The sequence below is a fragment of the Theropithecus gelada genome, chromosome 7a (assembly GCF_003255815.1).
Source record: "Theropithecus gelada isolate Dixy chromosome 7a, Tgel_1.0, whole genome shotgun sequence".
NCBI classification, from domain to species: domain Eukaryota; kingdom Metazoa; phylum Chordata; class Mammalia; order Primates; family Cercopithecidae; genus Theropithecus; species Theropithecus gelada.
The window spans coordinates 15,309,097-15,333,372 of NC_037674.1; the positions used below are offsets into that span (position 1 = coordinate 15,309,097).

Sequence of the window (24,276 nt, forward strand, 5' to 3'; positions counted from 1 at the left end):
TCTGGCTCATTTTTATTAAATCAAGAGTTCTGTGTTTTACATAATAGCAAGTACAAATCAGCACAGTGTAGAGTATACATTGATGGCTGTGGGCTCACAGTGTATTGTCTGTAGCCTCTTGTGCTTTCTAGTATTTAAAAGTGTCCATGTTTATAATTAGAATAGCGATTTCTGTTCCTTTTGTATTTCTCTGTTTCTCTTTTTCAGGCCTGCTTCAGATTCTGAAAGTGATATTATCTTTGACAATGAAGATGAGAACAGTAAAAGTCAGAATCAGGTATACATATGAATAGAAATTATACCATTTTATTCATGATATAATTGATGTCTGATGTCATAAAACTTAGGTAAATTATAAAACTTTAATCTGATGTTCAAATACAGAAACCATCCATTTTAAAATATGATTATTCATTTAAAATATATTATACCTGTGTTTATTTATAGACCTTTATTTATCCACATAGCAAAATATACCTCCTTTTAGAAGAGAGAGTAATATTGTTATTGTCAATAATAATAGTAATAAATTAATAATAATAATTTATTATTAATAAAATAATAAAACTTCAACCTTTTAGAAGTTCTTCAACCTTTTAGAAGTTGAGACACTGCATTTTTGTATGTGATGAAAACAATTTTCTAAGAGTTTTGGAAACTTTCTGTGGTTGGGGATGAGAACTGAATGCAAATTGATGAACTAAACAGCCTCATCATGGAGTTAATTTGGTCTGTCCCACATCAATTAATCCTGATTCCTTATTTTCATAGCCCATCTCTGGAACAGTGATTTCACACTGTGTATCATGATCCTATAATGCAGGGGTGTCCAAGCTTTTGTCTTCCCTGGGCTACACTGGTAAAAGAAGAATTGTCTTGGGCCACACATAAAATACACTAATACTAATGATAGCTGATGAGCTAAACAAACAAGCAAAAAATCACAAAAATATCTCATAATTTTTTTTGAGATTGTGCTGTGTTTTTTATTGTGTTTTCAATGGAGAAATACATCATCTGTTTACAAAATAGCTCTTGAAAAATATAAGGAGTACAGATACTATAAAACAAAGCAAACTCCAGTCATGCGACCCTACATACATCATGCGAAAGCAACAGTCTGATCTCCAGGTTATAAAAACTACAATTAAAAAAGTCACTACACAGAAAAGGTCCAAGTTTCCAGCTTGGCAGAACTTGGGTGCAGTTACATGAAATGTTTAATAAACTGGTTTGTTTTCCCCAGTGTGTAAACAAAATGACAAGACTAAATCTGTGCCTGGTAATTTCAATCTAACTCTGAAGCTACACAAAACACACAGGCACCTTGTACACTTCACCTGTTAGTATGACCATCTTTTTTCTTAGGTGCTGGGAGGAAGGGCAAGGTGATTGTGTAAAGCAAAGATGTGGGAAGTAGAAATATTGTTTACTAGGCATTGTAAAGTCGTGGTGAAAAGAAAACTTCGATTAATGCATAGTCTAAGGGGGAAAAGACTACACTCCAACTACAGAAAATTAATTTAGAAGGATAGGGGAAGAGATTAAGTAGTTGCAGTTTAACATGAAAAATGCACATGTGATAGAATGGAGCACAATGGAGGATTCATAAAACATGCTCATCAGAAAAATCTGTTAAGTTTAGTTTGTCCAGATTAAGAAAGAGTAAGTTTATCAACATCTGGCATCCCTCATACTTTGTAAAGGTTGATCTGCTGCTGCTTAATTATAAGAAATTATTTTATTCAAAGAAAGGAACTCTTAATCTTTTGATAAAACAAAATAAAGGAGTAGAGAGTTGACTAGATGTCAAGTGCTTGCTAGAAATGTTTTTTAAAATGCTTCTACATGTAAAATGTACTGACAAATTTTGGTAAACCATTTAAAAATAAGAATTAGTTTTAAAATCTTGGAGAAAATGCCTTTTTGCCCACATTTAAAACTGAAAATCAATTTTACTATAGATAGGAGTTCTGTGGAGTGTACAAAATTCCTCTTGGAGATCAAATGGCCATCACAGATAGATATCAAGTTTCACAGGCACTACTTTTAGTCACCCTCAAGTTTCAGCCATGGGACCAAAATTTAGTGTTCTGTGCCATGTGGTCACAGGGTCACTGGTTTCACATCATGGCTTAAGAAAGTACTGGCATTTTGTTTCTTACAAAGTAAGTCCTACCTTGTGCATACAAGCAAAAAGAAAAAGGAAGAAAAGAGGGGAGGGGAAGGTGCAAGAAGCTTTTTTGTTTGTTTGTTTTGAAGACAACAGGTTGAAGGCAAAACAATACAGAGCTTTCGTAAGCTCAAAGAAAAATATTTGTTGGCTGATCGCTGATTTGTATGCACTATAAAACAATTCCATAAATAAAACCAATATATCATTTCTTAATCATGACCCCATCAAAACCAAGTTGTTTCCTAACTATTCTTTCAATGCCAAATGTACCCTAGAGTTGACATTTCATTTTTAAGGGTTACAGCTACCTCATAGGAACTGAACTAGATGTACTCTTACTCTTTCTCTGAAGTATAACGGTATACCACTGCACAATGGTATCCAATTTGAAGACTAATGGTAAACAAAATTCTTCAGGAAAAACTGAAAATCCATCAAGCTGAAAATCTAAAATTAGTTCTACTTTCTAATAAAAAGTACATAAAAGTTCATCATCAGAATAAGTAATTCTTATGCCAGTTTGTGTTGCAAATTTCCCAAACAATGCATCAAACATAAACCCAATCTACATATCAGTTATGAATACAAATATAGCTTGAGGTTGTTTCTTCTAAAGGCAGTAATTTTTGAGATAGTTAATGCAACTGTTGCTAACACAATAATAATAGTACTCCTGGCTTCACATACTAACCTGGACTTCCGATCAAGTGCTGATTAGCCCAGTAAGGGAGGTCACCAGAAACTACCAGGGTCGTCAGTTGTGGCTGTGGGGAATTATTCTACTACTGGGGACTGAACACAACCACTTTATTACTATTACTATTTTAAGAGGCAGGGTGTCCATCTGTCTCCCAGGCTGGAGTGCAGTGGTGCAGTCCTAGCTCACTGCAGCCTAGAACTCCTGGGCTCAAATGATCCTCCTGCCTCAGCCTCCCAAAGTGCTGACATTGCAGGTGTGAGCCACCATGCCCAGCCTGCAATGACTTTATTACCAGGAATAAAAATATAATTGCCAGCAGTTATAAGGGTTCATTCATAGTAGATAAAGAAAATTTTAAGTGTAGACTCATATAAGCAGTTCAGTTGATTTGAAGGAGATCTGAGTGTTAGCCAGTGTGTTTTTTTATAAGTACTTCCCTTGTCAAACCACTAATAATAAAAATTTGTTAGTTATAAATTTAACCAGGAATAATAGCATAAATAAACTACGTTGGCTGCAGTGGCTCACAACTGTAATCCCAGCACTTTGGGAGGCCAAGGCACGTGGATCACCTGAGGTCAGGAGTTTGAGACCAGCCTGGCCAACATGGTGAAACCCTGTCTCTACTAAAAATACAAAAATTAGCCAGGCATGGTGGCAGGCGACTGTAATCCCAGCTACTCAGGAGGCTGAGGCAGGAGAATTGCTTGAACCCAGAAGGCAGAGGTTACAGTGAGCCCAGATCACGTAATGACAAGATCACTCCAGCCTGGGTGACAAGATCACTGAGCCTGGGTGACAAGAGCAAAACTCTGTCTGAAAAAAAAAAAAGCCTGAACTACTGCTAAAGCCAAGTTAATGTTTGGTTTTAGTGTTTATCATGCACATAATTATTACAGGGGCACCAAATCCTGGTTTTGCTCAGTTAAGGACAGCATCCATGGGCATCCTAATTTGATGGGTAGAAGTCTCCAAGAGATTAACAGTGTAATACAGATAATCCCCAGCATCCATAAATGATTCAGGAGTAGAATCTGATTGTTACCAGCGTGGAGCTTTTTTTTTTTTTTTCCTTGGATAAAGGAAAAAGTTCAAAAAAATTCTTCCTCAGAAAAAAGTTATAAATCAGAAATGGTCAAATACTAACTAATGCTTTTTCTGCACTTGGGGTTATAAGTATTCAAATACATCTATTGGGGAAAAAAGACTTTTTTTAAGAAAAGTGTCATGTATGAGAAAGAAAATTAGCTGTTGGTGACAGAGTAATGGTATGGGAAGTGTTCCAGAGGGTCGTTCACTGCAAGCGGCAGCTGAAGGCATGTTCTTCAAGCATGTACCTCTGAGGGCAGTGTGCCCTTTGACAGTGTGGTCACTTTTAAATTGTTTTAGCTAAAGGTGGATTTCTAGTCTTCTGTTTCTGAAATAAGCCTACCACCAAAAAGTACGGAATTCCAGTAAAACTGAACCCTTCAAATATTAGCTTGTATACATTCTGACCTTCTTAGCCATAGATGGATATCAGTGGTAAGAAAGAATTGACTTGACAAGGAGTCTATCTGTAGATTGCACATCTTTAATGCCTGCCTATTATCTGTTTACCCCATCATTGTTCTGCGTAACAACAGACCTGTAAACCACACGGAGGATTCTGGAAATAGCAAACTTGCAATGATGCTGTGAGCTTCTTTTTTTTTTTTCTTTTTTTTTTTTTCTTTTTTCTTTTTCTTTCTTTCTTTTCTTTCTTTTTTTTTTTTTTAATTTTATACTTAAGTTCTGGGATACATGTGCAGAAAGTGCAGGTTTGTTATATAGGTATACATGTGCCGTGGTGGTTTGCTGCACCCATTAACTTGTCATCTACATTAGGTATTTCTCCTAATGCTATCCCTCCCCCAGCCCCCACCCCGCAACAGGCCCCAGTGTGTGATGTTCCCCTCCCTGTACCCATATGTTCTCATTGTTCAGTTCCCACTTATGAGTGAGAACGTGCAGTGTTTGTCCAGTCTATCATTGATGGGCATTTGGGTTGATTCCAAGTCTTCGCTATTGTGAATAGTGCCACGATAAACATACGTGTGCATGTGTCTTTATAGTAGAATGATTTATAATCCTTTGGGTATATACCCAGTAATGGGATTGCTGGTTCAAATGATATTTCTAGTTCTAGATCCTTGAGGAATCGCCACACTGTCTTCCACAATGGTTGAACTAATTTACATTCCCACCAGTAGTGTAAAGGCATTCCTATTTCTCCACATCCTCTCCAGCAACTGTTGTTTCCTGACTTTTTAATGATCATCATTCTAACTGGAGTGAGATGGTATCTCATTGTGGTTTTGATTTGCATTTCTCTAATGACCAGTGATGATGAGCTTTTTTCCATATGTTTCTCAGCTGCATAAATGTCTTCTTTTGAAAAGTGTCTGTTCATATCCTTTGCCCGCTTTTTGATGGGGTTGTTTTTTCTTGTAAATTTGTTTAGGTTCCTTGTAGATTCTGGATATTAGCTTTTTTTTTTTTTTTTTTTTTTTTTTGAGATGGAGTTTTGCTCTTGTTGCCCAGGGTGGAGTGCAATGGCACGATCTCGGCTTACCACAACCCCGCCTCCTGGGTTCAAGCGATTCTCCTGCCTCAGCCTCCCGAGTAGCTGGGATTACAGGCATGCGCCACCACGCCCAGCTAATTTTGTATTTTTGTTAGAGACGAGGTTTCTCCGTGTTGGTCAGGCTGGTCTCATACTCCTGACCTCAGGTGATCCCCATGCCTCAGCCTTCCAAAGTGCTGGAATTACAGGCATGAGCCACCGTGCCTGGCCTGGATATTAGCCCTTTGTCAGATGGATAGATTGCAAAAATTTTATCCTATTCTGTAGGTTGTGTGTTCACTCTAATGATAGTTTCTTTTGCTGTGCAGAAGATCTTTAGTTTAATTAGATCCCATTTGTCAATTTTGGCTTTTGTTGCCGTTGCTTTTGGTGTTTTAGTCATGAAGTCTTTGCCCATACCTGTGTCCTGAATGGTATTGCCTAGGTTTTCTTCTAGGGTTTTAGGTCTTACATTTAAGTCTTTTCTTTTCTTTTTTTTTTTTTTTTTTTTTTGAGACCGAGTCTCGCTGTGTCACCCATGCTGGCGTGCAGTGGCGCAATCTCAGCTCACTGCATTTAAGTCTTTAATTCATCTTGAGTTAAGTTTTGTATAAGGTGTAAGGAAGGGTTCCAGTTTCAGCTTTCTGCATATGGCTAGCCAGTTTTCCCAGCACCATTTATTAAATGGGAATCCTTTCCCCATTGCTTGCTTTTGTCAGGTTTATCAAAGATCAGATGTTTGTAGATGTGTGGTGTTATTTCTGAGGCCTCTGTTCTTTTTTTTTTTTTTTTTTTTTTTTTTGAGACGGAGTCTTGCTCTGTCCCCCAGGCTGGAGTGCAGTGGCGCGATCTCAGCTCACTGCAAGCTCCGCCTCCTGGGTTTACGCCATTCTCCTGCCTCAGCCTCCCGAGTAGCTGGGACTACAGGCGCCCGCCACCTCGCCCGGCTACTTTTTTGTGTTTTTAGTAGAGACGGGGTTTCACCGTGTTAGCCAGGATGGTCTCGATCTCCTGACCTTGTGATCCGCCCACCTCGGCCTCCCAAAGTGCTGGGATTACAGGCTTGAGCCACCGCGCCCCGCCTCTGAGGCCTCTGTTCTGTTCCATTGGTCTATATATCTGTTTTGGTACCAATACCAAGCTGTTTTGGTTACTGTAGCCTTGTAGTATAGTTTGAAGTCAGGTAGTGTGATGCCTCCTATTCTTTTTTCTTTTTTCTTTTTTTTTTTTTTGAGACGGAGTCTCGCTCTGCTGCCCAGGCTGGAGTGCAGTGGCCGGATCTCAGCTCACTGCAAGCTCCACCTCCCGGGTTTACGCCATTCTCCTGCCTCAGTCTCCCGAGTAGCTGGGACTACAGGCGCCCACTACCTCGCCCGGCTAGTTTTTGTATTTTTCAGTAGAGACGGGGTTTCCCCGTGTTAGCCAGGATGGTCTCGATCTCCTGATCTCGTGATCCACCCGTCTCGGCCTCCCAAAGTGCTGGGATTACAGGCTTGAGCCACCGCGCCTGACCGATGCCTCCTATTCTTTTTGCTTAGGATTGTCTTGGCTATATGAACTCTTTTTTGGTTCCGTATGAAATTTAAAGTAGCTTTTTCTAATTCTGTGAAGAAAGTCAATGGTAGTTTGATGGGAGTAGCATTGAATCTGTAAATTACTTTGGGCCGTATGGCCATTTTCACGATATTGATTCTTCCTATCCATGAGCATGGAATGTTTTTCCATTTGTTTGTGTCCTCTTTTATTTCCTTGAGCAGTGGTTTGTAGTTCTTGAAGAGGTCCTTCACATCCCTTGTAAGTTGTATTCCTAGATGTTTTATTCTCTTTATAGCAATTGTGAATGGGAGTTCACTCATGATTTGGCTCTCTGTTTGTCTGTTCTTGGTGTATAGGAATGCTTGTGATTTTGCACATTGATTTTGTATCCTGAGACTTTGCTGAAGTTGCTTATCAGCTTAAGGAGATTTTGGGCTGAGACGATGGGGTTTTCTAAATATGCAATTAAGTCATGTGCAAACAGAGATAATTTGACTTCCTCTTTTCCTAATTGAATGCCCTTTATTTCTTTCTCTTGCCTGATTGCCCTGGCCAGAACTTCCAACACTATGTTCAATAGGAGTGGTGAGAGAGTGCATCCCTGTCTTGTGCCGGTTTTCAAAGGGAGTGCTTCCAGCTTTTGCCCATTTGGTATGATACTGGCTGTGGGTTTGTCATAAATGGCTCCTATTATTTTGAGATACTTTCCATCAATACCTAGTTTATTGAGTGTTTTTTGCATGAAGGGGTGTTGAATTTTATCGAAGGCCTTTTCTGCATCTATTGAGATAATCATGTGGTTTTTGTCTTTGCTTCTGTTTATATGCTGGATTACATTTATTGATTTGCTTATGTTGAACCAGCCTTGCATCCCGGGGATGAAGCCAACTTGATCATGATGGATAAGCTTTTTCATGTGCTGCTTGATTCGGTTTGCCAGTATTTTATTGAGGATTTTTGCATTGATGTTCATCAGGGATATTGGCCTGCAATTTTCTTTTGTTGTTGTGTCTCTGACAGGTTTTGGTATTCGGACGATACTGGCCTCATAAAAAGAGTTAGGGAGGATTCCCTCTTTTTCTATTACTTGGAATAGTTTTAGAAGGAATGGTACCGGCTTCTCTAACTACCATCAGAGAATACTATAAACACCTCTACACAAATAAACTAGAAAATCTAGAAGAAATGTATAAATTCCTGGATATGTATACCCTCCCAAGACTAAACTAGGAAGAAGTTGAATGCCCGAATAGGCCAATAACAAGTTCTGAAATTGAGGCAGTAATTAATAGCCTACCAACCCAAAACAGACCAGGATTCACAGCCAAATGCTTTGAGCTTCTAAGGACAGTGGTTATATTCTGCTCACTGACTTCTCCCTAAGGCAACAGGGTGGCCCCTGTGTTGGGGGTGGGCACAAATACTTGATGATGATGATGATGATTGTGCTTAATTTTGGCTTCCATTTTGAGTTATTGTGTGTTCCTTTTGGGTTAGGATGAAGACTGCAGTGAAAAGAATGGCTGCCATGAAAGTGAGCCATCAGTGACGACCGAGGCTGTACACTACCTCTACATCCAGGTGAGGTCGTGGTGTGACACAGCAACACTCAGTAGTGGCTGATGGGCCTGTTTCAGGGTATTGGAACAAGATAATGGACAGAGGAGGGCTTACTGCCACTACCAAAGATTAATTGGCCCTTTTCCCCAGCCTGGAATTCCTGCTTTCCTGCAGCTTGTCAGGAGGTGCCATAGGGTGGCTCTGGGCTCAGGCTGTGTACGTTCACATCCTGGATCCACCTGTTAGGACTGCGTGAACTCGGGCAAGGTTCTTCAGTATCTTGTGCCTCAGTTTCCCCATCTATAAATTACATAATAGTAACTCTTATACACTAATAAAGAATAAATAACATGTGAAGTACTTAGAACCATATCTGAGTTCCATAAATGCTAGACTGCATGGCCACAGAAACTCCACTTTGCCTAACCAACTGAATCTGGACAAGTAAGATATGATGCACACATGCCTGTACATGCAAAAGTAACACCAATGTGACTTCAGGCGAAGTGGCTTGTCCTGGAACCTCTGGAGACCAGCGCACAGGCAAGCCAGTTCCAATGGAGCATGACTAAGAAGCCGGGGCTTTGGCCTGCCTACCTGCCAGAGCAGCAGTATCCTAAACAAGGGTGGGCTCTGCTAGTAGAGGAGTGGCCATAAAACAAAGAAGTCTTTCCTCTGCCCCAAGTGAACAAGACTGTGGGTCAATGTTAGTATTTCAGTCATAACTGCCAGCAGGCAGATCTTTAAATGTGAGCTACAGAACTGTGCGGAAAAAGGAACCCTCAGACAAGTTACAGCATTTTGAATGAGATGAGTTAAGTATTTGCTTTCCTGGAGTTGGAGCTGGTTTTAGGTATTCTATAACATAAATATATTTGAGGTACCATTTACACAGTTAATAAAGCATTGGTCCCCCAAACTACTATTTATTCTCTATTTTATTCCATTACCTTCTACACAATTAGAATGAAATAGAAGTACACAAAGGAGTTGCATCCGACATGCATCAAGATCACAGTGTGGGCATCAGAGGAGGCCTTGTGAGGCCCGGAGGGTGACCCAGAGTTTACTGACAGTTATTCCGAAGATGATAGAGCAAAAGCTAATCTTTCTCTTTTTAAAAACAATAAAACCTTTCTTCATGAGAAATCTCAACTCTGGCACTAGTTGAAGCATATAGGCTAGTTTCATAAATCAGATGGTGCATGTCGATTGAAGATTTAAGTCATGTTGCACTGTTTTCTGATATATGAATACACTCAAGAAGGGGTGAGACAGAGCCCCTGTCTCACTGTTCCAAGAAGACTCGAATGTTTCAGTATTTACAATATTTTTGCTCTAAACTTGAAGGTCGTCTTTAATGTAAGAAAAGCTAATGACATCATTAGATTAACTAACTCTCCTTGTAAATTTGGGTTTGGAAGCCATCTTGTAAAATTTTACTACATTCTCAGTTTTTTTATATTAATTGTGATAAATATTTTAAACAAGTCATATTTTTAAATAAGCAATAATATAAAAAATTAAAAATGATTATGTTGGAGTGCTAAGATTATGCATATTTACCCCCAAGGTATTTTTTTAATACTGTTGGTTTCTTTTTCAGTGTAAAAAACCAAGTCTTTCCCATAACTGTTTAAAACCCATGGTACAAGTTTTAAAATGGAGGATTATGTAAATTGAAGTTATACTCCTTAACTTAAACCTGTCGCGTAATCAGATTCTCCTGTTTGTCCTTGTCTGTACATAGATGGAGTACTGTGAGAAGAGCACTTTACGGGACACCATTGACCAGGGACTGTATCAAGACACCATCAGACTCTGGAGACTTTTTCGAGAGATTCTGGATGGATTAGCTTATATCCATGAGAAAGTAAACTTTACAACATTTCATATCTGAAGACTTATGTTTACAAAAATTTATGACTGCATAAAAATATCAAATGTTCAGTTTCAGAAAAACTGAAATAGAGGGAAAGCTAATAGAACAAAGTGTCAAAGACAATAAAATATTACAAAGTATCAGAGTATAACATTAAAAAATGTTAAGAAAACTTTAAAGGTTAGGACAGGGATCAGCAAACTGTGGCCCACAGGCCAAATCTAAGCCTGTTCTTGTAAGGCCTGTGAGCTAATAATGGCTCCTACATTTTTAAATGGTTGTAAAAAATTAAAAGGACATTTCATGACACATAAAAATTACATGAAATTGAAATTCCAATGCTCCCAAGGTTATTGGAACATAGCTATGCTCATTTGTTTACATATTGCCTATGGTGGTTTTTTTTCCATAACAGCAGATTTGAGTAGTTGCAACAGGGGCTGTAAAGCCTGAAGTATTTACTCTCTGGCCCTTTACAGAAAAAAATGTGTTAATCTCTGGGAGAGGAGAAAATATTTGAACATGTAGGGAATGTGAGGATGATTCCTTGAGTGCTTTAGAATTAGGGCCAGGTGTGGTGGCTCACGCCTGTAATCCCAGCACTTTGGGAGGTCGAGGTGGGTGGATCACTTGAGGTCAGGAATTCAAGACCAGACTGGTCAACATGGTGAAACCCCATCTCTACTAAAAATACAAAAATTAGCTGAGTGTGGTGGTGCGCACATGTAATCCCAGCTGTTTGGGAGGCTGAGGCAGGAGAATCGTTTGAACCTGGGAGGTGGAGGTTGCAGTGAGCTGAGATTGTACCATTGAGCTCCAGCCTAGGTGACAGTAAGAGACTTCGTCTCAAAAAAGAGAAAAAAGGAATTAAGCAAGGATGTGATTAATATTTGCCAAGTTATCTGATTCTAACAGAATTAGTGTCGCCCTTCATAGGAACATGAAGAAACCAGAAAGTCATCTAGCAAGAAGAGAAATGAGACTTTCTGAGTAAAGTAGCTTGTCACATGTCTAAAATGTCATTTTAAAGCTAGAAATTGCCATTGTAATGTAAATGCTAATGGGCCTAGCTTCAGGATGAAACACTGCTTACATTTTTAAAATGGAATTGTCTAATGCATTAACCAATATAAATTCATCACTTTTTTCCTTTGCCTCAAATTTCTTTAACCTTAAAATGTTTATACTGTACCATATTTATACTGAGAAGCAAGGGCTGTAATTTGTAGTTTATAAATGATTTGGTAGAAGCAGAATTTGCAAGGTTAGAAATGAAAATGAGTTCTGATGAGGGCCATTTAAGCTGTATTATTGTGATTTTATCCTGGGATGCTAGAACAGTGCCCCCTGGGCTTGCTTCCACTCCATCCAGTTTGCTCAGTATTGGCTAACCATTTGCTGGCATCTAACACTGTGCCATACCTAGAAATACAAGGAGGCACAAGTGTGTGACCCATGCTCGCGAGGGACTTCCTGCTTCTAGAGGGAGCCAGAATTTACCTTCATGTAATGGTAAAAGAGATCATTTTGTATATTATAATGCATGAAACAATACACATTACAAGCCATTAGGGAAATGAGAAAGCAGTCTTATGTAAACAAGTAATTATTGCACAGCTACTGTGTGTGCTGGGGATGCCAAGTTGAACTGTTAGAATTACTGTAGAAGACTTACGAATGAGTTGGCACTTGCAAATGTTGGTACAGTGCAAATGCATGGAAAAAAGCAAGAGTATCCTATGAAGGAGAGATGATACAAAGAAAGGAATAGAAGAAGGAATAAAAATGGTGTGTCTCTCTGACCAGAGCAGAGGTTTTGTGATGTAGCAGGGGTAAAGGTAACTTGGTGAACCCAGTGGAAGGGGCCTTAGATGCCACAGGGAACTATTTAGAACTAGGAGATGGTAAAGAGGTCATAGAACAGTCAGGAGACATTGCAGAGGCCAGACAGCCTGGACCTGTGGGAGAACACCTCGTACGATTTTCATCACTAGGTTGGCCTTTTAAATTAGGAAGTAGGTATAACTTTATGCATGGGAAACCATTGTTTATTTCTTCACTCTCTTTCAACAGGGAATGATTCACCGGGATTTGAAGCCTGTCAACATTTTTTTGGATTCTGATGACCATGTGAAAATAGGTGATTTTGGTTTGGCGACAGACCATCTAGCCTTTTCTGTAAGTATTTTACAAATTAGACTGTACCTAAAAACAGACTCAGATGCCTTGATAATCCTGAAAGTGTTAGCAGATAGAATAGTGCATTCACAGAACCATGCTGTCTAATCCTCAGGAGATTATACAAACCTGAAGGGGCATGCTGCAAATGATCTTGTAGGCTTTGAAATTGTGAGTATATTTTTTTGAGTGCATTCCACTTGAGGGACACAAAATTATTGGCTTGGGAACAATATTGTGGTCAAAGGCATACAGTACTTTATGAAATCATTTGGTATTTTCGTCTACCATGCCTGGCCCTGGACTAGATGCTTTATACCTCAGAGGCTTTTGTTGGTTTGGGGAAATGAGGCTCAAAAACATAAAACACCAGGAGAGCATACGGTTGTGAGGATCAAGAAAGGCTGGATAACGTCAGTAGCATTTCAGATGTCCTTAAATGGTGGGTGGGAGTCCAAAAGGTGGAGGTTGAGGGCAGGGCCTGGTGACACCAGGATGGGGATTCCAGAGAGAAAGCACAGCCTAAGCAGAGGCCCCAGGGTAAGCGGATTTGGCTGTCGGAAGACTAGCATACTGTCTGACTGGCCAAAACTGTGAGGTGCAGGGGAGAGTGAGAGGATGTAGGGCAGTTGAGGAGTCATTGGAAGATTGGGCAGTCTTGTAGGTGGTAGGCCTTGAATGCCAGGGGAGGAATTTTACTTCACATTATAAACCCAACTTATTAGGCACCAAGATCTGTAGGAAATGCAGTTAATTCCAAGGGTGATCAGGAAAGGAAAGTAGGATTTGTGTTAATGGTCAGAACAACCATTGGGGCCAAGTTAGAAGGTAAGACTAGGAGTAGAAAGGGAGGAGAGGGAAGGCGGACAGTAAGGACACGGTCCCGATCATGCTCCCCATGGAGCATATGGGAGAGTGCTGAGACCAAGCACAGGCCAGATGGTGGGAATCTTGATCCCCAAACTAAAGAATTTAACTTGATGTCTGGAAGGCTGTAGCATAGTGAGATAGGTAAGAGCTCAGGCTCTGGAGTCTCACCGACCTGGAATAGAATCCTATCTCTGCCACTGCTTTGTAGCATGATCTTGGACAACTAATTAACTTCTCAATACCTCATCTGTAAAGTGTGCCTAATACTAGTGCCTAGCTCAAAAAGTTATCAGCAAGATAAATAAGAATGCAGGTAAAGCACCTAGAACAGTGCCCAGCACTAAGAATGTTGAAGCCGGTGTTACTGATGGTGATGGCTTATAATGGGAAGCACCTATTACAAATGCAGACATAACAATAGTGACTTAGGGATTGACAACACTGTGGCACATAGTGGAGCGAGGTGAGGCTACCTGGGAGGTGTTAGCCATGAGCGAGGGTGGAACACATTTGCTGAGCAGCCTCTAGGAAAGAAGAGTAAAAATTGATGCAGAGAAAGTAACAGCAGTGAGGAAGTTGAAAGATGAATTTGTTGTTTTTAATACACTCTTACTCTTCTTAGAAAATAGATTCTGTTTTTGGCATTTGCAACATGAAAATAAATTGGTTTCTCTAAGTGTTTGCATATGTCTGTCCTAAAGAAAGAGTTGTATAGTGATTGCCCCCCTCCCTCTTGATTTCATTGGGTTTTCTGAGAGCCTTGCATTGGTGGGTTGAGTAAACTAGAAAAAAAATTAAACCTCAAAGCATTATTATATTATTTTGATTTCCATGTAATATTTCCTCAGTCTTCATTTAGAAACGGACAAGCCATTCTCATGGAATAATATCATATTTTGATTGGATATTTGACTTACTTATGTTTTTAGGCTGACAGCAAACAAGATGATCAGACAGGAGACTTGATTAAGTCAGACCCTTCAGGTAAACCCAGAAGACTATATATTTCATCCATGTGTTAAAGACCCCAGAATTTCTTAACCTGAAACCTGCTTTTTACTTGTAAAGGTTTTATTCTACAGCAAATTTTAATTGTTCCTTACGTTAACAAAATTATGGAAATGCTTTAATTTTTTTTCCTTTTCAATTTATTAATTGTTCTTTGAACTTTAAGAAATTAGAGCTTCAGGTGAGTAGAATAATTGGCTCCCAGGGGTAGACAGTTTTATTTTGTCTAACCTCCGTTGGTAATGTGAGGTTACCTCATAACCTGATCCATCTGTAGTCTTCTTACCTGGCACTGTCCCTCCTCTGCAATAGCAAAGACATCCTTGTGTAGAACAGAGTGTGTGGCCATACGTGACTTATGGTTATTCATTTGGTACAATGCATGCTGCTGCTTCCTGTGAGTGGTGTGGACAGTTAACAGATCATGCCTCACTTTTAAGAAACCTTCTTTGTTTGTTTGTTTTAGTTTGTGTCATCTGTAAGTCCTATTATTGGGAAGTTTTCCCTCTGTTTTCCTCCACACAGGTCACTTAACTGGGATGGTTGGCACTGCTCTCTATGTAAGCCCAGAGGTCCAAGGAAGCACCAAATCTGCATACAACCAGGTAAGCGGTTTTGTGGGGAAAAGGAACCTCAAAATTAAGGTAATAGGACATCTAGATCACAGCATTTGGGGTTTAGTCTCAGCTAAAATAGTCAGGACATCCACTTGTTCACACTCCAGGAAGGACTTATGGTCCCAAGGATAGTGGCTGAAACTGGCACTGCTGCTGCCAGGAGCTTACAGTCCATCCATCCATCCATCCATCCGTCCACCCATCCATCCATCCATCCATCCATCCATTCATCCATCCATCTACTCACCCATCCACCCGTCCATCCACCCCTCCATCCACCCATCCATCTACCCATCCATCCATCCATCCATCCATCCATCCATCCAAAGAATGTGAGAACTAACCCCTATCTTGGGCAAGGTGCCAGGAACAGATGTGGCTCCAGCCCTCAGGGAGCTTGTCCACTGGTGGATGAAACAGACAGCAAATAAGTAAAAAATGAAAGATATAATCACAAATTGTGGTGAGGGCTAGGAAGAAAAGAAATGGAGCTGAGTGACAAAGAGAACAGATTAACCAAAGAAGATCTCTTGAGAGGATGGCGTTTAGGATAAAGGATGAGAAAGGACAAGCCACACAGAGTTGGGGGCTGACACATGCCAGGGAGATGGTGAGAAGCAGAGGAAAGTGCACACATAAAGAGGAAGCCCTGGGTGAGAGAGAGCTTGGTACATTTAAGACAGTCAAAAGGAAGGCTAGTGTGGCCACAGTGTGGCAAGCAACAGGGGAGAGAGGCATGAAGTGAAGCTTGAAAAGAAGGCAGGGAAAGATCACACAGGGCCAGGTTGGCCTGGATAAGGAGTGTGCATTTAATTTGAAGTACACAGGGAGCCAATGAAGAATCTTGAGCAGGAGAGTTCACTCTGGCTGCTGCGAGGAGGCTCTGCAGAAAGTCCAGGGAGGGCAGTTGGCAGCTGGAACTGGACTCCTAGCAGTAGAAATGGAGAGAAGTGTGCTGATTTAGGAAGGGAATTGAGAGATTTCCCCAATGGAATGGATGTTGGGTGAGAACGAGGAAGGGAAAAAGTCCAGGGCTGAGGTTTCTTCCTGGAGCACCTGGGTGAAGAGTAGTTGACTGAAGTGAAGAAACCTAGGGAAAGACATAAGGGGAAGGAGGAGAAGATGACAGAAAAATTCAGTTTGAGGCATGTTAGTTTGAAATATCTGATAAGAAATCCAATTAGAGATGTCAAGTAGACTGTTAGAGACCCAACACTTGAGTTCAGAGGAATGGTGAGAATCAGAAGTATAAATTTGAAATCAGCACACAGATAGGATTTAAAGCTATGAGACTGGATGAGATCACTTAGGGCAAGAGTGTAAAGCTAAACTTTAAAAACACTTTAGGTGCCAGGCATGGTGGTTCATGCCTGTAATCCCAGGACTTTGGGAGGCTGAGGTGGGAGGATTGCCTGAGCTCAGGAGTTCAGAACCAGCCTGGGTAACATAGTAGAGACCTCATCTCTACTAAATATCGAAAAAATTAGCCTGGCCTGGTGGCACATGTCTGTAGTCCCAGCTCCTCAGGAGGCTGAGGTGGGAGGACTGCTTGAGGCCAGGAGATTGAGGCTGCAGTGAGCTATGATCATGCCAGTGCACTCCAGCCTGGGCAGTGGAGCAAGACCCTGTCTGAATCAATCATCTATGTATAAAAGAAAATACATTAGGAAAGCAATTTGCATCAAAGCAAATGCTCAGGCTTGCAGTGGAGATTCAAGCCTGGGTTTTGGTTCTGACAGGGAGCACTGGACAACAACATAAAGTTGAAACAGACCTCTAAGTACCTGGTGAGGGTAAGGGTTAGAGTATCAGGAGATGGGTTGCACACACTGTGAGTGTGGGCAGACACCTTTAGCGTCTTTTATTTCTTTTTTTTTTTTGAGATGGAGTCTCGCTTTTTTCACCCAGGCTGTAGTGCAATGGTAGAATATCAGCTCACTGCAAACTCCGCCTCCCAGGTTCAAGCGATTCTCCTGCCTCAGCCTCCCGAGTAGCTGGGATTACAGACCGCCAGTCACCACACCTGGCTAATTTTTGTATGTTTAGTAGAGACGGGGTTTCACCACGTTGGCCAGGCTGGTCTCGAACTCCTGACCTCAGGTGATCCACCTGCCTCGGCCTCCCAAAGTCCTGGGATTCCAGGCATGAGCCACCGCACCTGGCCATACATACATATTTTTTAAAAAACCGAAGCGGGTGCTTCTTAGACATCAGTAGTAAATATCCCTGAGTGGTGGGATCATCAAATTGCTGTTTTATTCTTGGTGCTTTTGTTCTATGCTTTCTGTAGCCAACGTGTATAGGAAATGCCACAGCGAATGTTTTTAAGACATCAGAGGTCGAGAGTATTTCTTGAAAATGGCTTCCATTGTCCTGAAAGCGGCTCTGCACCTCTGTGCCCCTGACCATGTGCAGTCTTTTCCTCGGCAGCCGTGCCATGCTTGGCTTCCTCAGACGCACTCCCTTCCCAGCGCCATCTTCTCCTTCATAGCACCCTACTTAAATTTCCTCTGCACTGACTTGCCTTTTTGCTTCGTTTTTCTTTTTATTATAGATACTTTTTTTGTTTTTGTCAATTATTTAATAGTTATCTTGATTATTTATATCCTTCTAGTTTTTTGACTTTACTGTTTTTTTCTCTAGCTTTTTGTTTTATTTTTACTTATTTGTTATTTTTTTCCTAGCTTATGGAGGTATGATTGACAAACCTTGTCTATATTTAGGGTGTACAATGTGATGTTTTGATGTATGTATACATTGTGAAATGATTACCACAACGAAGCTGACTAACATTCCCATCATTCCCATCACCTCACCTGGTTTCCATTTTTTATCTGTGGTAAGAACACTTGAGAGCTACTTTCTTAGCAAACCTCAAGAATACAATGCATTATTATTAATTATAGTCACCATGCTGTGCTTTAGATCTCCAGAATGTATTCATTTTTGATAACTGAAAATGTGTGCCCTTTGACCAGCATCTCCCCTTGACCCCCAGTCCCCAGCCCCTGGTAGCCACCACTGTGTTCTCTGTTACTGTGGGTTTGACTTTTATTTAGATTCCGCATACCAGTGAGATCATACGGTATTTGCCTTTCTGTGTCTAGCTTATTTCACCTAATATAATGTCCTCCAGGTTCATCCATGTTGTCACAAATGGCAAAGTTCTCTTCTTTTTGAAGGCCATATGACCTTGTAGTCAGGAACTGGCCTTTTCTATCAGCTGCGGATTTTGGTCTGTGTTTCACTTTTAAGATGATTAGCCAAGATGCGAAACAAAGCAAATTTTTTTCTTTCTTTTTTTTTTTTTTCTTTTAGGACAGAGTCTCACTCTGTCACCCAGGCTGGAGTGCAGTGGCGCAATCTCGGCTCACTGCTAGCTCTGCTTCCCCGGTTCACGCCATTCTCCTGCCTCGGCCTCTCAAGTAGCTGAGACTACAGGCGCCTGCCACCACACCTGGCTAATTTTTTGTCTTTTTTAGTAGAGACGGGGGTTTCACCGTGTTAGGATGGTCTCGATCTCGTGACCTCATGACCCACCCGCGTCAGCCTCCCAAAGTGCTGGGATTACAGGCGTGAGCCACCGCACCTGGCCCAAAACAAAACAAATTCTTATAATCAATCTCAGTTGTCCTTGCTCTTCAGCCATTATTTCCAGTTTTCAATCAGTGGTTTTCTGTTGTCTGTGGATACAACTAAACCAATTACTATTAATTTTCTAGGAAGGCCAGCCATGGTGGCTCGTGCCTGTAATCCCAGCACTTTAGGAGGCCAACGTGGGTGAATCACTTGAGTCCAGGAGTTGGAGACCAGCCTGGGCAACAGTCTCTACAAAAAATACACACAAAAAAATTAGCTGGGCATGGTGTTGCACACCTGTAGTCCCAGCTACTTGGGAGGCTGAGGTGGAAGGATTGCTTGAGCCCAGGAGGCAGAGGTTGCAGTAAGCCAAGATTGCACCACTGCACTTCAGCCTGGGTGACAGAGTGAGACCCTGCCTCAAAAAAGAAAAAAATTTCTGTGAAAATGTTTAAAGACATCATGCGAAATATTTTGTCATCATCTAAATACAAAATATATCATTTAGCCTTTATAACCATAATTTTTGAGAACAAATCTTCACATTTTTCCAGTGGGACCTGTTTTGTACTCATACAAACTTTATTTCAGCTAACAATGCTTATCCTATAATTCCCTGGTAAATTATGCTTTCATGTCAAGGCTCTCTAAATGCAAATATTTTTCCCTCTCAGAAAGTGGATCTCTTCAGCCTGGGAATTATCTTCTTTGAGATGTCCTATCACCCCATGGTCACGGCTTCAGAAAGGATCTTCGTTCTCAACCAACTCAGAGATGTATGTATCAGGTGTCTCAGTCCCTACATTTTCAGTAACCCGAATCTTAGCACAGAGATCAGGATTCAAAGCAGGATATTTCTCTGGTATTTATAATATAGAAAAGGCTGTCCTACTGTAATTTTAATGACTCATGTATTCAGATATGCGAGACTAACCAGTTTTCCCATTTTTAGTGAAACATTTTTCTGGGCAAAGGAAGTCACCTCAGTTAAGTTATTGAAATAGCAGTTTTGGGAGCCAAATATCAGCGTGTAGGAGGATCTTACTGGTCTCCCTACTGTGTTTCTACAGCGAGGTTAATAGAACCCCACCTCCAGTGATGAAAAACTTGCCCCAGTTTTGTTTGTTTTTGGAAATCTTACCTGGAGAAATTGCTAGGTTATAGTTGCTTTTTAAAAAATTATTCTGAGATTTACTCTTGATTTTAAAACAAAGGAAGAAGCCACAAAATTGGATTTGATATTAATACGGTTATAACAAGGGAGTAGATTGTAAGAATAATGGGTATTTAGTTCTAGAAGTGAAAGATGCCTGTTGAGTGGACCAGGTGTAGTAATGTCTAAAGAAAACTACCGAGACCAGAAGTCAAAATGAGTCTGAAAAAAATATCTGCCCCTTGAAATGTTTTTCCCAATGAAATTTCCATTTGTGTTCTTGGGATTAATCCTTGCCTCTTTTTCTGCCTGAACTAAAAAAGGACCCACATTACACGTGCGAGATCAGAGGTGCCCATGAGCAAACGCATTAAGATGAAAGTGAGGAATGAGGTTTGGGTGAGGGTAATTTAAATTCACATATTTATGAGCAAGACATCTGGAGAGTCGCCTTCTTTCTTACTAAGCAGAGTGAAGCAGGAATATCTATTAAGTTAATTCATAAACATAGTAACTAGAATGCAGTAAGAATACTCCTGTATTCCACTGAAAGAATACTTCTCTGGATAGTCTTGAAAACAATTAAATTATTTTACTGTCAGTACAGCGTGGACAGCTGTGCGCGTAAAGTATAGGACTAAGTGATTACTATTGCCTTGCCTTGATTGGAATACTCTTAGATGATTGTGTCCTTAATGAAGTGCCTTTCTTTAGTCTAAAATTCATGTTTATTTACCAGAAAGGTGACAACTTTTAGGGAAGTAGAGATTTTTTTGTCTTACTCCATCTGTGTTGGTAGATGGGTGTTTTTTTGTTTGTTTGTTTGCCTTTTTTCATCTACATGTTTAATAAAACTACTTTGTTGTTCTCCGAAGCCATTAGATTTTTACTTTGTACTCAGATGTGCTTTCTGCCCCTTGAAATTTTTTTCTCAATGAAATTTCCATTTATGTTTTTGGAGTTAGCCCTTGCCTCTGTTATTGCCTGAACTAAAAGGGGCCAGTGTTATAGTATGTGAGGTCAAAGGTGCGAACAGCATTAGGACAAAAATGAAGAGGGAGGTTTGGATGAGGATGTCATTTGCGTAAAGTTTATATTAAAATAATATGTATGTAATTGGAAGAATAAGCGTCAGGTTTCAAGAAGGTATCACCTAGCTTTCCTTGCTAGCAAATTTTTATTTCTGTATTTGATTTTCTTATGGTGAATAAATGCTTTCTCTGTGGCAGTCTGCCAAAACCTTGCTGATTTGAATATATTTTTTTAGCCCACTTCGCCTAAGTTTCCAGAAGACTTTGATGATGGAGAGCATGCAAAGCAGGTAATTTTCTGATGCGTCAATTATAATGTCTTCCATCTTGCATTTTAATTATTATTTTTCTTCTTTTTCAATTAGTAATCTTCTGCCACTCATTCTCTTGTGTCCTGGGAACAACGTGGGGAAAAAATAGCAAAAGATGAAGCACTTAAAATGTTATTAGATTTGATCTACACCATAAAAATGCCAAGGGCTGGCACAGAAAATGAACAAACTACAGGGTTCTTTTGTGCAATTCATTGTGCTTTTGAAGTGCTATTTGGACCCTTGGCTTAGCTATTGAGAAAAAAAAAAAAGAATCCTTTTACAGCTTATTGTTTTTGATAAAGCTTGGGGCTTTAAGAAAAAAATATAATTTAAAACTATAATTTTGTTCTGTTTTGTGGTTGCAGTAGCTCAGATTATAGGGCAAGGGCTGCATTTTCTAGACAGTCTATTGTTACAGTATTTTAAAGCAAAATAATTTATCCTATATACCATAAATATCTGAGTGTATGTGTGTGTGACTCATGACATAGGCTAATACTGGCATCCAGCAAATATTTTTAAAAAAACTATTTTAGTGAATTTGTGTATTGGGCTTCTGGTACACCTTTCTTCTGAATGCCAGTTGTTTGTCTTGGTACAGTGGTTAATACTCTTGTCATATGGAAGTTTATTTCTTAAACTGACTTACTGACAGTTAAAATTTAAATCATTAATGTTGAGTACAAAAGCATAGATAGAATATTGTATTAATTTGGTGCTTCTTGCTTGCTGGTTGTGTATCTGAATGGACAAGCCACTTTTCTAGACTTTAATTTCCCTCACCTATAAAATAAAAAGATGAAATACTCCTTATTTATATTAGCACTAACTCTGTGTCATTTGGTCATGTTTAACATGACGGTTATTTATGGCTGTAGGGACCCATTCTGCCTCATCTGTTTAATTGGTGAAGGCCATTAGAAATACATTGAGTCATGTTTCTGCTTCTTTTGGTAGCTGTTATTGTTTCTGGATGTCATAAGTAAATGTTCATTTCATAGCCTTTCCTTATAACAAGGTCAGTCTTACTTGGTCTTTCCCCTTGTTGACAGCTGTAATGGCCCAGGAACTATACAAACCATTTTTCACCATGAGGACTGCCCTCCTGCCATCAGATATATACTCCTACCGTTGAGCATTTGAGTCTGGGCTGTACAAATTGGCACCAAAACAAAAACAACAAAACCACAACCACCTCCCATGTCATAGTCATTGCTTTTTAGCTGAAAGGAGCAAACGTAGAAGATGCTTATAGAATGTACATAACGTAACTTTTTGCCATGCACATTTACCAGCACAGCAGGGTCTGTTATGCTCAGTAGGGCGTTCTCGTTTTTGTCAGTTGAATATACCTTTCATAAAAGTTGTATCATGTCATTTTCTTTCTATATAATACTCCTATATCCCATACAAAGTAATTGCCTGCGTTTTTATTTTACCCTATGACTGGAAGGAGAGTGGGGAGAGGGGACATATTTTAAAGATTTATAATTAGAAAATGCTTAATAAAAGTCCATCTAATAATTGAGGTTTTCTTATCTCAAATATTTCTCTAACCCCTTATAAATCTTTATTATAAACAAGAGGATTAAGCATCATTAAGGAACCTCTCAAAGGTTTAGATTGCCTTCATATAGTTCACTGCTTTAATGAGGTGGCTATGGAGATATAACAAATGAGTAACATAAATCAAGAGAATTCAAGGGAATGGTATCGATACAAATAACATAAATGGAGAAGAAACCATTAAAACAAGATGTTTTACATTGCTTTTAGGATTCCAGCAGCCTTACAATTTCTACTAAAATTAGGCATGTGAAGCTATTTATTTTATCTTTTTACACCTTTTTATATGATATTTTGTGTGTTTATAAGGCCTAATTTCTGCTTCTATGTAGTTGTCGAGTTGATTTTTTTTTGCTTGTGACAATAAAGTATAAAAAGAAGGGGCCTCCTTTTAAGAAATGTTCATACTACATTGTTGCACAACTCTGTTGTCATAATAAAGCAGAAAAAATAATGACCTATTCAGAAATTTCAGAATGCCAGTTAAGTGTAAGAATAAAGAATAGTGGTACCTTTTCTTTGACCTGAAGTGACTACTGACTTGTCCAGAGAATAGCTGAGCCTTATCCATTGCGTCTCATCAGCAGTGTGCCTGGGTTTTATTGTAGAAATCCGTCATCTCCTGGCTGTTAAACCATGATCCAGCAAAACGGCCTACAGCCACAGAACTGCTCAAGAGTGAGCTGCTGCCCCCACCCCAGATGGAGGAGTCAGAGCTGCATGAAGTGCTGCACCACACGCTGACCAACGTGGATGGGAAGGCCTACCGCACCATGATGGCTCAGATCTTCTCCCAACGCATCTCTCCTGCCATCGATTACACCTATGACAGCGACATACTGAAGGTGGGCTTAAACCACGCTGCACAAAGGGAGCTTCACCTGGTCCACAAAAGGATCAAGCCAGTTTCTCATAGATTCTTTTAATGCCTCCAACATAAGTTCTTATGTGAGGTATTGGAAGGCCCTAAAAGTACATGCAAAACGTGTGTATATGCATTCAGAGAAGAGGATCCATACTTTCAATCACCCACTTGAAGGAGTCCTTGATCTTCCCTCCTCCCTACCCCCGCAAGAGATTAAGAAGTAGTGCATACAAAAATTAGCTGGGCGTGGTGGCATGCACCTGTAATCCCAGCTACTCGGGAGGCTGAGGCAGGAGAATCGCTTGAACCCAGGAGGCAGGGAGGTTGCAGTGAGCCAAGATCGCGCCACTGCACTGCAGCCTGGGAGACAGAGCAAGACCCCGTCACAAAAAAAAAAAAGACAAATAAAAAGAAACAGTGCATTTAGAGACTGATCCCTAGCCAAAATGCCCAGAGCCAAAAGCATCAACCAGCTCATATCTAGATGAAGTAGAAAGTAGTTCCCAGTGCTGGTTGCACATCTACTTCATCTCAGAAACTCTCTGACAAGGCAGATGCCCAAGTCCCATAGCCCATCTAGTAGCTCAGAATCTCCAGGTGTGAGGCATTTCAGAATCTTGTTAAAAGCTCCCAAGCAGTTTCTGAAGTGTAGCCAGG

At 40.2% G+C, this 24,276-nt stretch overlaps 1 protein-coding gene across 1 annotated transcript in view; it reads left to right on the forward strand.

The window, feature by feature from the left end:
* EIF2AK4 (eukaryotic translation initiation factor 2 alpha kinase 4) overlaps window positions 1–24,276 on the forward strand; it is a 106,935-nt gene that overhangs the window by 46,985 nt on the left and 35,674 nt on the right. Inside the window, exons 13-21 of the mRNA XM_025390492.1 lie at window positions 208–277; window positions 8,494–8,577; window positions 10,307–10,429; window positions 12,512–12,616; window positions 14,416–14,470; window positions 15,020–15,099; window positions 19,365–19,466; window positions 21,111–21,164; window positions 23,363–23,599. Coding sequence (XP_025246277.1) covers window positions 208–277; window positions 8,494–8,577; window positions 10,307–10,429; window positions 12,512–12,616; window positions 14,416–14,470; window positions 15,020–15,099; window positions 19,365–19,466; window positions 21,111–21,164; window positions 23,363–23,599 — 910 coding nt within the window. The remainder of the gene's footprint in view (window positions 1–207; window positions 278–8,493; window positions 8,578–10,306; window positions 10,430–12,511; window positions 12,617–14,415; window positions 14,471–15,019; window positions 15,100–19,364; window positions 19,467–21,110; window positions 21,165–23,362; window positions 23,600–24,276) is intronic.